The sequence below is a fragment of the Salmo salar genome, chromosome 02, assembly GCF_965601325.2.
Source record: "Salmo salar chromosome 02, fSalSal1, whole genome shotgun sequence".
Taxonomy (NCBI): domain Eukaryota; kingdom Metazoa; phylum Chordata; class Actinopteri; order Salmoniformes; family Salmonidae; genus Salmo; species Salmo salar.
In genome coordinates this window covers 55,806,766-55,822,445 of record NC_138292.1, presented here as the reverse complement: position 1 = coordinate 55,822,445, position 15,680 = coordinate 55,806,766, and the positions used below count along the sequence as shown (strand labels likewise).

Below are 15,680 nucleotides of genomic sequence, written 5' to 3'. Positions count from 1 at the left end.
AAGAACCTCATCAAGAGAAACACTGTCCAAAGGTTTTAAATAGAATGCATTGATTTGTAAAAGTACAGGTTAATTTCCTAAAAAGGTCACATTTTCTGAATCAGATGCATTGCAGTGGTATAATCTAACATTCTATTATAATCTCATCATAATCTTATTAATGATTACACTCAAACCTTTATCCTCCATCCATTTGTAGAATTGGTTCTCCTAAATCTATGCCACTGAAATAAAATGTGAAAATGTTATGAATAAACATGGCTTAGACTTTTCTCCTATCTGATTTCATAACACCATCTAGTGGTTGCTTCTGGAAGTCTATGAAACAAAGTTGAAGGAAACCAAGGAGACATCATGAGATCGTTTTTTTCCCCAGTTTTTTTACTAAGATCATTAAGCATGACAAATTATTCACCTTCAATTAAATAAACAATCAAGTTTAAAACATATTCAGTCTGAATGGATTTCTTATACCATCACAAATATTTGTTAAACAAAAATTCAGTAGGTACATTGAAATAATAATCATACATCCTTATATTGCAACGAAAATCAAAATAAATGTATAAAGCATATTTTTCAATCAAAAATATATGCATGGACCATGTGCGATAATACTACCATGTTAGCTTCATTAAAGTAAGACAAATTCTGCTGGCACATACTTCTCCCACAAACAGTAATTACTGCTTCTTTCCATTTGAAAATGTATCAATCTGCTACATACTGTAAAAGTCAACAGCAGTACAATCAACAGCTAGTAATCAAGTATAAAAATACTTATTTCATTGTGTTGAAGAATGTACTTGTTCCGAATGCCACATCAGGGTTTTATTCAATAGGCACCAAACAAAAGAAAACTGACTGAAACAGATGGGGGGGGACTACCCGGACTGGTCCAATAAGAAACTCTTTCTTTCCATTGCAAGACGTTTTACCACAGTGTGCCCTAATGAAGTCGACCTTGTTCTTCAAGCTAGTTTGATTTTCGTGTCATTTCTTAGTAATAAAGCCCCACATGGTTGAAAAGATCCTCATGCATATATACTAGTGGTTTGTATTAAGTGCAAGAATTGAAAGGCCCCTTTTCTCAAATCACTAGAATAGCTTACTCATCAACTCGTTATTCACTAATCATATTCGTTACCCTACAACCACAAACTCTCTCACACCTAGACAGAGACACACACACCTTGGTTCATTGCAAACCCCAACTGACCCGTCACCCACTACTAAAGACAACCATCCGCAGTACATTAGCATCAAATACTGTGACATGCATGATGAGAAATTATCCAGATTTTAAAAAAATTATGGGATTCAACATATCTCAACAAATCGAGTGATTTGCAATGTACATGATCCAAAGAGCTTGATTAGATCACAAGGATCAGTCATCAAAACCCCTTCATCTTTAGGCCACCTCGTATGCTAACTACAGTTTTTCTTCCTCTCCATCTTATGTTTTCTCAGACCTTCGATTAACTCCATTAACAAGGCATGGGGTATATTTAAACTCATAAACGAAGTACTAGTTTAATAAGTCCAGTAGAATGATTGATTCATTCATTAGCAGCACATCAGTAGAGGTGGGGTAAGGAGGCTGGTCTCCAATGGTTCCCCTTTAAAAATGTTCCACCACCAGTGGTTGGTTAAACACTGAAGGGGCGGGTGGAATGAGCCCCTTCCGGTTGGTGGACGGGCAGCGGCGGCCATGTCGGGGTCCCACTGCTGGATTAGTGTTGTTAGTGTGCTTCCCGTCCCCTGTAGTGGAGGGGTCAGGTGAGAAGGCTCCGGGGTCATCTTACAGGTTGGCCTGCAGGGGTTTCAGGTACTTGTGGTAGGACTCGTGGACCTAGAAGAGAGGGAAGGAGGGTCAATTTGAGTATTCTGCAGGTAGTCTCTTCCACCCACTGGCTCCCTCTCGCTGTCGGTAGCAATAGCCTTGGGACAAGGTTACTCTGCGCAGGATACTTATTACTACAGCAAATCATTCATTAGATTGCCGTCTTTATGTAGGCAAACTACGCAATGAACACAGAGATAATTTGGCTCTTGATCATAATCTGAAACAAATCCTTGTGAATGGTTCTCAAATGGTCTATTCATGTTCTTAATAATGAACTAAGGTTAAAAAAAAGCGTAAAATTAACAGTAAATTCATTTTCTTAATCTTTGTCTCTTTTTTAAAGGCCCTCTCCATGAACTCTGACCTCTGTCTTGTTGAGAGGCGAGCGGCGGGCCCACTCGAACATGTGCTCATAGACGTTGCCGTCGTAGCGTCCCAGGACGGAGTTGAGCATTTCGTCACGGTAGTCGAAGGCGTCCACCAGGGCCACGGCGTTGGGCCTCAGCTGGGCCAGAAGCTCCTTCAGACGCTGGGACACCTGGGAGAGCTGGGGCACGCTCAGGAGACCAGTCTGGAGTGAGGAAGGAATAGTCAGGTCGTTATTGTTAAAGAGAATGTGTTCTCAATAAATAAGTAATAGGTTAAAATATCCAAATGTCATGACAAACGAGTTAGAGCCTTTATATGTAGGATCAAATCAAACAAATCGGAAAGTTAGAGTAAGAACATAACTGATTGCAGCATTACCACAAAAATGGAAGAGGCAAGTGGAAACGGGAGAAGGTAGGGAACTTGTTTGTCTGCCATATATTAAAAATACAAATTGGCTGAAAGGAACTGGCATAAATAAAAACATTTTCCAGTTTCATTTGAGGACAAAAATGTTGACAGCTGTGCCATACAGGTTGCAAAATAAATGGGAAGAGATTTTCGATGTACCGATTACATGGCACATGGTTTATGAACCTGTACAAAAAACAACACTGCGAAGAGACAGAATCAATAGATCATTTATTCTGGTATTGCCCCTATGCAGCTTGTTTCTGGTCACAGGTTCTAGAATGGTTAAAAAAAAAAAAAAAAAAAATCAAGACATGCACTTAAAATGAACCTTACAAATAGCAGGGTTGGTTGATTTAGATAGCCATAGTCAGTCAAATAATACTCGTAGGAAAGGTTTTCATCTTTAACTCACAATCTGGATACTATACGATTAGAAAGGTTAAAATTATATAAAACGTCACACAGCACAATTAAAATATATGGCACATAGAAACCAAACGAGGGTGGTCTATGGTGATAGGTGGGATGGGCTGAGTGGCTGAGGGGTGGGATTAAAGTGTTTATGTTTGGTAATGTATTACTGTTATGTGACTGCTTTATATAAAAGTACTATGTATGTAAAATATGTAAGCAAAAGCTATTAAAAAACTAAAATATATTTGTCCTCCAAAGAGGTGTGGTGATGAAGGGGTTATTAATACAATTTTATTTTTTAAATATCCAAAAATAAGATAATCTTCCTTTAATAAGTGATGCAAGTACGAGTGTAATACCATGTCTTGCTTAAAACATCATACATGACGTTATAAAAATGAATATAGACTTTGGTACGGGACCCACTTATGGACGCATTGAAATTCACATATTGTTCTTCAAGAACTTGAGTATGTATGTAGTCCCTGTACTTTCCCCTGGGAGTCTGTGATTGACAGTTGCCATGGTGGTGGTTACCTGGAGGAAGTCTCCGCTGTGCTGTTGGATGCCCTGGAGGGCATAGAGCAGGGCCAGGGTGCTGAGGACAGAGTGCAACCCCGTGTCTCCTATCTCCCCCAGCTTAGCTGCAAACAGCTTCACCACCACATAGTGACAGTGGGCCTGGAGATGGAAAGGGAGGAGGAGAAGAGATGGATGAGAGTTAAATGAGGACCAGAGAGAGGACGAAAAGGAAATTGAAAGAGGGAAGCAGAGGGGAAGAGATAGGAGGGATGGGGGGGGGGGCTCCCTCCCAAAAAACAACACATTCCATATCCCAGGTTGGTAAGGTAACTTACATCAGAGGCTCTGACCAGGTCTATAGCGCTGTTGTTCCAGGCATCCTCCTGACTGACTCTCTTCTGTAGCTCCTGCTGAATACTCTTAGCTGCCATCTCAACCAGCCTAAAGACACACAGAGAGGCATTGACATAGGAAACCTTTAAACAAAAACTGACGAATGGCTGTCTATAGAATACAAGTACAATTCGTTGTGTGGTGGACCATTTTAGCTCAACCCATTGCATTGCCTGGCACCAACTACCACATTGCTCTGATTAAAAGTCTCTGCCATACAATGTACAGCCCTTTGGGACTTAACGAAGATCAAATATCTAAATGGGATCTATTACATTTTGGTTATCTTGTAGGCCCACTTACTTGGCTGCTCGTAGTTTGTAAGCCTCCACAAGGCTGGCCAGGTCATTGACGTTGACTACAGTGGGTCGGGAGGACACAGACTGGGGCTGCAGCCTACGCTCTGACTCGTTCAGGTAGGACACGATGCCACTCAGCTGGTGGCCTGCCGACGCCTGCCGGTAGCTCTTTATCAAGAACCTGGGGAGTGAGGGATGCAAACACGTGAGCAAGACGATGGATGGGCACAAAGGTCACACACAGACAAGAACACACACAAAGTAGAGATGGGCGATATGGCCAAAATATCATATATGTTTCTCATTTTTGACGGTATTTTATGTTTTGGTATAATAAAAGTTTTACCATAACTTCCAGACTATTAAGCGCACCTGAATATAAGCCGCACCCACTGAATTTAAAAAAATAATATTATTTTGAACATAAATAAGCCGCACATGTCTATAAGCCGCAGGTGCCTACCGGTACATTGAAACAAATGAACTTTACACAGGCTTTAACAAAACACGGCTTGTAACAAAAAAGAAAAAAATTAGCAGTAAGCTTTAGTTGTCTTTTTGCACTGAGTCAATTCCTCACGCTGCTGTTTCCAACGTCTTATCATCGACTCATTAAGACCAAGCTCCCGTGCAGCAGCTCTATTTCCTTTTCCAACAGCCAGATCAATCGCCTTCAACTTGAAAGCTGCATCATATGCATTTCTCCGTGTCTTTGCCATGATGAGGGTGACAAAATGTTCCGGAACTCCAATTTGAGCAGCAGCAGCTGAAAAATGAGCTCCTACAAATATTGAAATTTACATGGTTTTTAGAGTGAAGTACATCGGAAAAAAGCAAAAGAAAACTGCAAGACTGAAGAGGAGAAAAAACAAGCAACAAACAAAGATAGGCTTTTGAAAAATAAATATTTTTCATAAAATTGTAGTTATCTTAGCTAGCTGAATTGTTTACCAGTTGCTAAGCAGTTGCTAGGGTCTCTTTTGGAAGAAGCTAGCTCCCTAACGAAGAACAACAAAGAATATCTAGTTAACAGAAGAAAAGAAAGAGAAAATCAGGACAGAAGAAAAAGGATATCAAAGTGAAACAGTTCTCTAAAGACACAAGAGACAATAATACAAGAAACAACACTTCTGTAGCTTGTCAACTATGTGTCTGTCTATCCCTGTTCTCTCCTCTCTGCACAGGCCATACAAACGCTTCACACCGCGTGGCCGCTGCCACTCTAACCTGGTGGTCCCAGCGCGCACGACCCACGTGGAGTTCCAGGTCTCCGGCAGCCTCTGGAACTGCCGGTCTGCAGCCAACAAGGCTGAGTTCATCTCAGCCTATGCTACCCTCCAGTCCCTAGACTTCCTGGCGCTGACGGAAACATGGATTACCACAGATAACACTGCTACTCCTACTGCTCTCTCTTCGTCTGCCCACGTGTTCTCGCATACCCCTAGAGCATCGAGCCAGCGGGGTGGTGGCACTGGAATCCTCATCTCTCCCAAGTGGACATTCTCTCTTTCTCCCCTGACCCATCTGTCTATCTCCTCATTTGAATTCCATGCTGTCACAGTTACCAGCCCTTTCAAGCTTAACATCCTTATCATTTATCGCCCTCCAGGTTCCCTTGGAGAGTTCATCAATGAGCTTGACGCCTTGATAAGTTCCTTTCCTGAGGATGGCTCACCTCTCACAGTTCTGGGTGACTTTAACCTCCCCACGTCTACCTTTGACTCATTCCTCTCTGCCTCCTTTCCACTTCTCTCCTCTTTTGACCTCACCCTCTCACCTTCCCCCCCTACTCACAAGGCAGGCAATACGCTTGACCTCATCTTTACTAGATGCTGTTCTTCCACTAATCTCATTGCAACTCCCCTCCAAATCTCCGACCACTACCTTGTATCCTTTTCCCTCTTGCTCTCATCCAACACTTCTCACTCTGCCCCTACTCGGATGGTATTGCGCCGTCCCAACCTTCGCTCTCTCTCTCCTGCTACTCTCTCCTCTTCCATCCTATCATCTCTTCCCTATGCTCAAACCTTCTCCAACCTATCTCCTGATTCTGCCTCCTCAACCCTCCTCTCCTCCCTTTCTGCATCCTTTGATTTTCTCTGTCCCCTATCCTCCAGGCCGGCTCGGTCCTCCCCTCCTGCTCCGTGGCTCGACTACGAGCTCACTGAACAGGGCTCCGGGCAGCCGAGCGGAAATGGAGGAAAACTCGCCTCCCTGCGGACCTGGCATCCTTTCACTCCCTCCTCTACATTCTCCTCTTCTGTCTCTGCTGCTAAAGCCACTTTCTACCACTCTAAATTCCAAGCATCTGCCTCTAACCCTAGGAAGCTCTTTGCTACCTTCTCCTCCCTCCTGAATCCTCCTCCCCCTCCCCCCCCCCCCCTCTCTGCGGATGACTTCGTCAACCATTTTGAAAAGAAGGTTGACGATATCCGATCCTCGTTTGCTAAGTCAAACGACACAGCTGGTCCTGCTCACACTGCCCTACCCTGTGCTTTGACCTCTTTCTCCCCTCTCTCTCCAGATGAAATCTCGCGTCTTGTGACGGCCGGCCGCCCAACAACCTGCCCACTTGACCCTATCCCCTCCTCTCTTCTCCAGACCATTTCCGGAGACCTTCTCCCCTACCTCACCTCGCTCATCAACTCATCCTTGACCGCTGGCTACGTCCCTTCCGTCTTCAAGAGAGCGAGAGTTGCACCCCTTCTGAAAAAACCTACACTCGATCCCTCCGATGTCAACAACTACAGACCAGTATCCCTTCTTTCTTTTCTCTCCAAAACTCTTGAACGTGCCGTCCTTGGCCAGCTCTCCTGCTATCTCTCTCAGAATGACCTTCTTGATCCTAATCAGTCAGGTTTCAAGACTGGGCATTCAACTGAGACTGCTCTTCTCTGTGTCACGGAGGCTCTCTGCACTGCTAAAGCTAACTCTCTCTCCTCTGCTCTCATCCTTCTAGACCTATCTGCTGCCTTTGATACTGTGAACCATCAGATCCTCCTCTCCACCCTCTCCGAGTTGGGCATCTCCGGCGCGGCCCACGCTTGGATTGCGTCCTACCTGACAGGTCGCTCCTACCAGGTGGCGTGGCGAGAATCTGTCTCCGCACCATGCGCTCTCACCACTGGTGTCCCCCAGGGCTCTGTTCTAGGCCCTCTCCTATTCTCGCTATACACCAAGTCACTTGGCTCTGTCATATCCTCACATGGTCTGTCCTATCATTGCTATGCAGACGACACACAATTAATCTTCTCCTTTCCCCCTTCTGATAACCAGGCGGCGAATCGCATCTCTGCATGTCTGTCAGACATATCAGTGTGGATGACGGATCACCACCTCAAGCTGAACCTGGGCAAGACGGAGCTGCTCTTCCTCCCGGGGAAGGACTGCCCGTTCCATGATCTCGCCATCACGGTTGACAACTCCCTTGTGCCCTCCTCCCAGAGTGCTAAGAACCTTGGCGTGATCCTGGACAACACCCTGTCGTTCTCCACTAACATCAAGGCGGTGACCCGATCCTGTAGGTTCATGCTCTACAACATTCGCAGAGTACGACCCTGCCTCACACAGGAAGCGGCGCAGGTCCTAATCCAGGCACTTGTCATCTCCCGTCTGGATTACTGCAACTCGCTGTTGGCTGGGCTCCCTGCCTGTGCCATTAAACCCCTACAACTCATCCAGAACGCCGCAGCCCGTCTGGTGTTCAACCTTCCCAAGTTCTCTCACGTCACCCCGCTCCTCCGCTCTCTCCACTGGCTTCCAGTTGAAGCTCGCATCCGCTACAAGACCATGGTGATTGCCTACGGAGCTGTGAAGGGAACGGCACCTCCATACCTTCAGGCTCTGATCAGGCCCTACACCCAAACAAGGGCACTGCGTTCATCCACCTCTGGCCTGCTGGCCCCCCTACCTCTGAGGAAGCACAGTTCCCGCTCAGCCCAGTCAAAACTGTTCGCTGCTCTGGCACCCCAATGGTGGAACAAGCTCCCTCACGATGCCAGGACAGCGGAGTCAATCACCACCTTCCGGAGACACCTGAAACCCCACCTCTTTAAGGAATACCTAGGATAGGATAAAGTAATCCTTCTAACCCCCTTAAAAGATTTAGATGCACTATTGTAAAGTGGTTGTTCCACTGGATATCATAAGGTGAATGCACCAATTTATAAGTCGCTCTGGATAAGAGCGTCTGCTAAATGACTTAAATGTAAATGTAAAATGACTACCGTAATCAGAATGATGGGAAGTTTGAGAGCGCTCAATTTAATCTAAACAGTAAAAAAAGTTGTTTGATCTTAACCCGTTCGGCAATTTCATTAGTCTAATGAAAGCTTCATGCCGCCAAAAAAACTGAGCACGTCACAGAATGAGTTTTTTTGAAAAAAAAGAAGAAAAAAAATTGAAAGCGGGAAAAATCCATATATTAGCCACGTCATTGTTTAAGCCGCGAGGTTCAAAGCTGGGAAAAAAGTTGCGGCTTATAGTCCGGAATGTACGGTACATATGCTTATTGAGTCATGCATGATCCTAGGGTGGGAACAAATACATTCTAAGTGGTTTTAAATGGGGCTCTCTCTCTTCTGATTGATTGTATAAAACAAACTTAAAACCAAACTAATTCCAGCCTTTTCATCAATTTCCTTCACTCATTTGCTATCATTTCCACACTGTAAAATATTTGTTTTGTCTTTGTATGCCTCTATTGTGAAAAAGTAACTTTTCCTTTATGAAAATAATAATACTCCTCTGACCATGTATTTTCAATGGATTCCATGGCAGTTTTTACTTTCGCCACAAAGGGCATTGTGGTGATTTCTAAGGTGCTTTTGGCACCCCCACTGCCTCACAGACACTAGCCTATTCATCGCACAAAATGACATGTGCGCACCTGAAGCTCTCGCTAGCAAATGATCAGATCTCAACTGTTAGCAGTCTCTTACTGGCAGTAATAATGGACAATTGCTTTCATTTTTCAAGTTTCATCACTCAGTTATTACACTTAACAAAGCAAGCATTGAAATACCATTATGTAAGGTGAAAATCCAAACCGGTCCATGCATTAATACTGGTATATAGTAAAACGCTGTTTACCACCCAGCTCTAAGTACATAAAAACTCATACACACCCATTCATTTGGTCCTAGTCTCACTCACTCCCATTCAACTACTTTCCTCACCCTTTCCATCGTACACTTCACACTTAGCAGTGCTTACACTGAACACACTCCCAAAAACATTTAGACAGTTAGATCGATGCTTTGTTGATAATTACTACCTTTGATGTGCAGGGCGCAATATCACACATAGCTTTTAATACTAGGCTTATGTGCCCTGACTTGACGTTTTGGAATACATCTTAATGTGTGTTTGTGTGAGCTGTATAATGTGACTAACTGATGTTTTTGATTCAGCAAGGAAAGAATGTGTCATTTCAGGGTGTGTGTTTGTGTCATATCTGTGTCTTATATTTGTGTGTGTGAGTGGGCGTTTGCATGTGTGCGTGCGTGTGCAAATGTACGTGTGTACCTACCTAGCGGTCTGCAGCATCATGACAGTGTTCTCTCCCTCGTAGGTGCACGTGGGCACGAAGGTAACATAGATGTCTGGGAGGGCGCTGCAGCGGGAGTAGCCGTGCCCACCACACGCCATGCGACACACCTCGATGCCCGCGCTGGCCGTCCATGTGGTGAAGGCTTTCAGGCCCGCGGACAGGGCATGGAGCTGGGTACAGGTCAGACGATGGCACAGGGTTATACAATTATATTGACACAGGATGGTAGAGGATGGGCACAGGGTACAGTTATATTGGCACAGAAAAAGCAGCAAATTAAAAATGATGTAATTTTTAATATGAATGAGGATCTTTCATTTAACTCCCTAGAGTTGATTGACGCACCAGTGCGCCAGTCTAAGTTACATAACAACAACAAAAAATCCACATTAAAAAAACCTGTCAGTTTAAGCTAGAGATATGTTTTTTGCATTGGATGTGTCTCAATCCACCGCCTCCTCCAGTGTCTCACTTCTGCGGTTGAAGGTTTCAGAGCTAGAGTGGTGTTTGTCAGACCATGAAACATCCCGAAAATCGGTCTTCTCACGAAAAAATCTGTAGCGTCTGAACCACTCTATGGAAAGCGGAGACTCTCACGTTCTTCGTTTTGCTCTACCACCCCCCACAAATGTCAGAAGACTCGTCTGTAACGCTGATGTGTGGTAGCGCCCAAACCGTTTGGGCTACAAACTCGTTTGAAGGTAACCATTACCGGTTTAAAAAAACTAATTAAAGTTTGAAGGACGTTTGTGCCTACCCTAAAAAGGGGTTAAATATATAAAAAAGACAATTCGTTTCTTATGATACATTTTTTGACTGTCCTTTTTCACATTATGAATGTGTTATTCAATGTGTTTCTATGTGCTTTAGTAGCAAAGGCCAAATTAAATATTTTAATCAAATAATTGTTTAAAATTCAAAATCAAATAGCTAAATGATCCATAGTATGACCATCTTAAAACAATTCCATGTCAGCTTAGCACCGTCCCTCCCCCAACGTCTTAGACTAAAGAATTAACACCGACGAAGCCTGTTGTCAAAACACCTCCATTAAACTTCAGCCGCTTAAAATGGATTAAACATTTCAAGACTATTCAGTGAGTGGAGTGTTTTCCCATTTTTCCTGGTCAGGTCACGTGGTTAGGAAGAAAAAGAAAGAAAAAAAAACTCTGGGCCATAGCCAGCCTTCTTTCATCATGTAGTATATCAAGGGGAGGTATTTACTTAGCCTGGGTACCAGTCTGTTTAGCTATCATTCCACTCCTTGTATAGCATGACACGGAGTACAAGGCGTGGAATGTTAGCAAAACAGATTCTGGATTTCAGGCTAGTATTTACTGTAAGTACCTCTGGTAGTTCACTGAAGTCTCCCTGGCTGATGTCTCCAGTGATGCGGTGGTAGACCTGGTTCATGTACTGACCAACAAACTTGTAGGCATAGGCTGTAGCCAGCAGGGGGAACAGCTTGTACTGTTGTGTCTGGTAGTCCATGATCTGGGGCTCCGCCTCCCTGGAGAAACCACAAAATAAGAATATAGACAGATGTAAGGTTAACGGTTCGATTGCGATCTTTTATATGTTAGTCTTTGAAGAACATTGAGATACAGATATTATATGAATAAGGCTTCCTAATATCTACCCGAACTCTATGTAACATCTATCTACATCAGCTCTCACACAATTAGAATAAGAGTATAGATTTTGTTAAAATGGTAAGGGTTAAAGTACTTTGCTTTCTATTCTTGTTTGTGTCTGAGTGTGTTACTTGTGTATGGATGTGCGCAAGTATGTGTGAGTATTTTTGTATTCCTTTGACTATTTACAGTGCCTTGCGAATGTATTCACCCCCTTGGCTTTTTGCCAAGAAAATGAAGATCTCGTACAACGCTGTGTACTACTCCCTTCACAGAACAGCGCAAACTGGCTCTATCCAGAATAGAAAGAGTGGGAGGCCCCGGTGCACAACTGAGCAAGAGGACAAGTACATTAGAGTGTCTAGTTTGAGAAACTGACACCTCACAAGTCCTCAACTGGCAGCTTCATGAAATAGTACCCACAAAACACCAGTCTCAACGTCAACAGTATAGAGGCGACTCTGGGATGCTGGCCTTCTAGGCAGTGTTGCAAAGAAAAAGCCATATCTCAGACTTTCCAATAAAAAGAAAAGATTAAGATGGGCAAAAGAACACAGACACTGGACAGATTAACTCTGCCTAGAAGGCCAGCATCCCGGAGTCACCTCTTGAGACGACTCCGGGATGAAGAAAGTTATTTGTTTCTGGCCATTTTGAGCCTGTAATCGAACCCACAAATGCTGATGCTCCAGATAATCAACTAGTCTAAAGAAGGCCAGGTTTATTGCTTCTTTAACCAGCACAACAGTTTTCAGCTGTGCTAACATAATTGCAAAATTGTTTTCTAATGATCAATTAGCCTTTTAAAATGATAAACTTGGATTAGCTAACACAACGTGCCATTGGAACACAGGAGTGATGGTTGCTGATAATGGGCCTCTGTACGCCTATGTAGATATTCCATAAAAAAATCTGCCGTTTCCAGCTACAATAGTCATTCACAACATTAACAATGTCTACAGTGTATTTCTGATCAATTTGATGTTATTTTAAAAATGGACCATTTTTTTTTTGCTTTTCTTTCAAAAACAAGGAAATTTCTAAGTGACCCCAAACTTTTTAACAGTAGTGCATTTTTCAGTATGTGTGTGTATTCAGGGTCATGTTCATTAGGCACCAAACGGATGGAAACACACCAAAGCATAACACAGGAAAGTAGTATCTGTACAATAAGAATATCAATTTCCGTCTCAAAACTTTTTGCTACAGTTTGTCCTACTGAACATGACCCTGGTGTGTACAGAGCTACAACTGACCCTGGGCGTATCTCAGACTGGTGCCGTACGGAACTGTAGCGGATGGCGATGGTGCAGGACTTGGCGAGGGCGTGGCCCGCTTCCCCCACGATCATGGACCTGATGAACACCATGGTGCCGTAGGTCAGCTTGGCACTGGGAGGCTTCACGTACGTACCATCTGCCTCCACCTGGTGGGGAGAATACATACGGTCTGTGGCAGCGGCTCCTCATAGGAGGAAGGGGAGGACCATCCTCCTCAGTGAATCTTTTTTTTTTAAAGAATGAAACTATAATAAATATCTTCACGTCACCAAATAATTGATTAAAACACACTTTTTTGGACTGTAGCCGCAACAGCACTCTGTAGGGTAGCACCATGGTGTAGCCGGAGGACAGCTAGTTTCTGTCCTTCTCTGGGAACATTGACGTCAATACAAAGCCCAGGAGGCTCATGGTTCTCACCCCCTTCCATAGACTCACACTGTAATTATGACAACTTCAGAGCTCTTGCTGCATGAACTGACATGTTTTCCACCCAATCAAACGATCAAATAATGAATCTAGTACTGAAAGCATAAGCTTCAGCTAGCTAGCGCTGCATAAAATGTGGTGAGTAATTGACTCAAAGAAAGACAATAGTTGAACAGCTTTGAACAAATATATATTTTTTTTAATGAAGGTGGAGAGAGGGAGATAGAGAGAGCTAGTTATATGTCATTGTATTTTTTTTCACTTAGCTAGCTAATGCAGCTAGCTAGTTTTGCCTACTCAAACACCCGGCTCAAACAGAAACAGATTCTATGTTAGCTAGCTAGCTATGGCTATCCTATCCAACACTGGCACTCTTCCAAGTCAAGGTAAGCTTTTAGTTTTATTAATTTATTGCCACCGGGGCCCACCGGTTTAACTACTAAACTGCTCGCTGACTGCACACTGTACTGCATGATTGTAGCGGGTTTACTAAAGCGTTAGTTCTAGTAGCTATGTAGACTAATATGCGAGAAGGAATACAATAAGCAAAGTGATCATGCTGTTTTTATGTGGCTGCTATGAAAGTGAGCTGTTTGTGTGTGATCAGTGGTGTATTCATTCCGCCGATTCTGTTGAAAAATGTTTCTTAAACTGAAGCAAACGGAACGGGATAAAATACCAGAATTTGTCCTATATAAACTCGTTTGCCACTGCTGGACTAATGACTACACCTTAGATCAGCTAGATGCAGGCAAGAGCGTGCAAGGCGGTAGTGAATTTGTCACGGTCTATCACCTTGATTACAAAAATGTAGCTCCACCTGTGTGCACCTACGTTGTAAACTTTCATTCATAGGATGGGTATAGGGAAAAGTCGGGTATCATGTAGTAGCCTAAACCTATCGATGTTACGTTAAGCTGGGTGAATGGAATATGAATGACAGTCATCCAATATGCTTTAATAGAAATATGGCTCATACATTTATTTTTATTTTTTTTAAATCGTCCTCCCTGGTCTGTGGTATACAGTTCTAGGACAATCAGGTAGTAAGTATACACTCTGTGAGGAATATGCATACAATATACCTTAAAATCTAAGCTTTGTGACAGCATTAGACTCAACCAACAGAAACAAAAGAAAAGTGTCTCCTTGAAATGTGCTTAACTGCCCAGTCACTCACCTTTGCATATTTCATCAGCATGTGGTCGCGAGGAATTCGTACGTTCTCCAATTTCAGGTAACCATTGTCAACCTCATCAAAGCCAAACTTGGGTCCTATGTCCCCTACCACCACACCTGAGAGAGAAAGAGAGTGAGTTCATTAGACAGTAGGCTACCACCAACGCTACATACAGAGACACAGACAGACACACTCTTTTTGACACAAGCACAGCAGTATGTAAAGTACCTGGCAGTGGTATGTGTGTGTTCATACTGCGGAGAGGTACGATGAAGGCCTGCAGTCCGTGACACTTCCCCTGGGTGTGGAGCTGGGCCAGAACTATGGCGTAGTTAGACGTCTTACCCACTGGGGGGCGAGGGGGGGGAAGCAAGAGAGCGAGAGAGATTCTCACTATTAAAATAATTATATTGAAATCATTTGGCAGTCATTTAAGTCTCTAGTCCACACTACAATGATAATCAGAAGTAAATGGTTTGATCTTGTTCAGCAATGTTGTGGAATTTGTTTTCTTCAGAAGCTAAGTCCACAGACTTAACTGGGGATTGGTTTGATTGTACAGTGCATTCGGAAAGTATTCAGACCCCTTGACTTTCCACATTTTGCTACATTACAGCCTTATTCTAAAATGTATTTAAAAAAAGAATCCTCAGCAATCTACACACAATACCCCATAATGACCAAGTGAAAACAGGTTTAGACATTTTTGCAAATTTTTGAAAAATAAAACAAATGCCTTATTTACATAAGTATTCAGACCCTTTGCTATGAGACTCGAAATTGAGCTCAGACACATCCTGTTTCCATTGATCATCCTTGAGATGTTTCTACAACTTGATTGGAGACCACCTGTGGTAAATTCAATTGATTGGACATGATTTGGAAAGTCACACACCTGTCTATATAAAGTCCCACAGTTGACAGTGCATGTCAGAGCAAAAACCAAGCCATGAGGTCGAAGGAATTGTCCGTAGAGCTCCGAGACAGGATTGTGTTGAGGCACAGATCTGGAGAAGGGTACTAAAATATTTCTGCAGAATTGAAGGTCCCCAAAAACACATTGGCCTCCATCATTATTAAATGGAAGAAGTTTGGAACCACCAAGACTCTTCCTAGAGCTGGCCGCCCGGCCAAACTGAGCAGTCGGAGGAGAAGGGTCTTGGTCAGGGAGGTGACCAAGAAACCGATGGTCACTCTGACAGAACTCTAGATTTCCTCCGTGGAGATGGGGGAACCTTACAGAAGGACAATCATCTCTGAAGCACTGTAAGGTCACCTGCTGTATTCGGTGCATGTGACAAATAAAATAAAACATTTGATTTGAAATGATAGCCCGCTTGAAGTTT

The 15,680-nt window shown here is 43.4% G+C and overlaps 1 protein-coding gene across 3 annotated transcripts in view; it reads right to left on the bottom strand.

Annotated features, from left to right (window-relative positions):
* Window positions 1-360: 360 nt before the first annotated feature.
* acox1 (acyl-CoA oxidase 1, palmitoyl) overlaps window positions 361-15,680 on the bottom strand; it is a 31,109-nt gene continuing 15,789 nt past the window's right edge. For all 3 annotated transcript variants that reach the window (XM_045706183.2, XM_045706187.2, XM_082965005.1), the window contains 10 exons: window positions 14,563-14,682; window positions 14,335-14,450; window positions 12,702-12,871; window positions 11,159-11,321; window positions 9,791-9,981; window positions 4,265-4,441; window positions 3,904-4,009; window positions 3,584-3,727; window positions 2,214-2,420; window positions 361-1,855 (listed from right to left, as the gene is read on the bottom strand). In XM_045706183.2, the coding sequence (XP_045562139.1) occupies window positions 1,805-1,855; window positions 2,214-2,420; window positions 3,584-3,727; window positions 3,904-4,009; window positions 4,265-4,441; window positions 9,791-9,981; window positions 11,159-11,321; window positions 12,702-12,871; window positions 14,335-14,450; window positions 14,563-14,682 (1,445 nt within the window). In that variant the 3' untranslated portion in view covers window positions 361-1,804. The remainder of the gene's footprint in view (window positions 1,856-2,213; window positions 2,421-3,583; window positions 3,728-3,903; window positions 4,010-4,264; window positions 4,442-9,790; window positions 9,982-11,158; window positions 11,322-12,701; window positions 12,872-14,334; window positions 14,451-14,562; window positions 14,683-15,680) is intronic.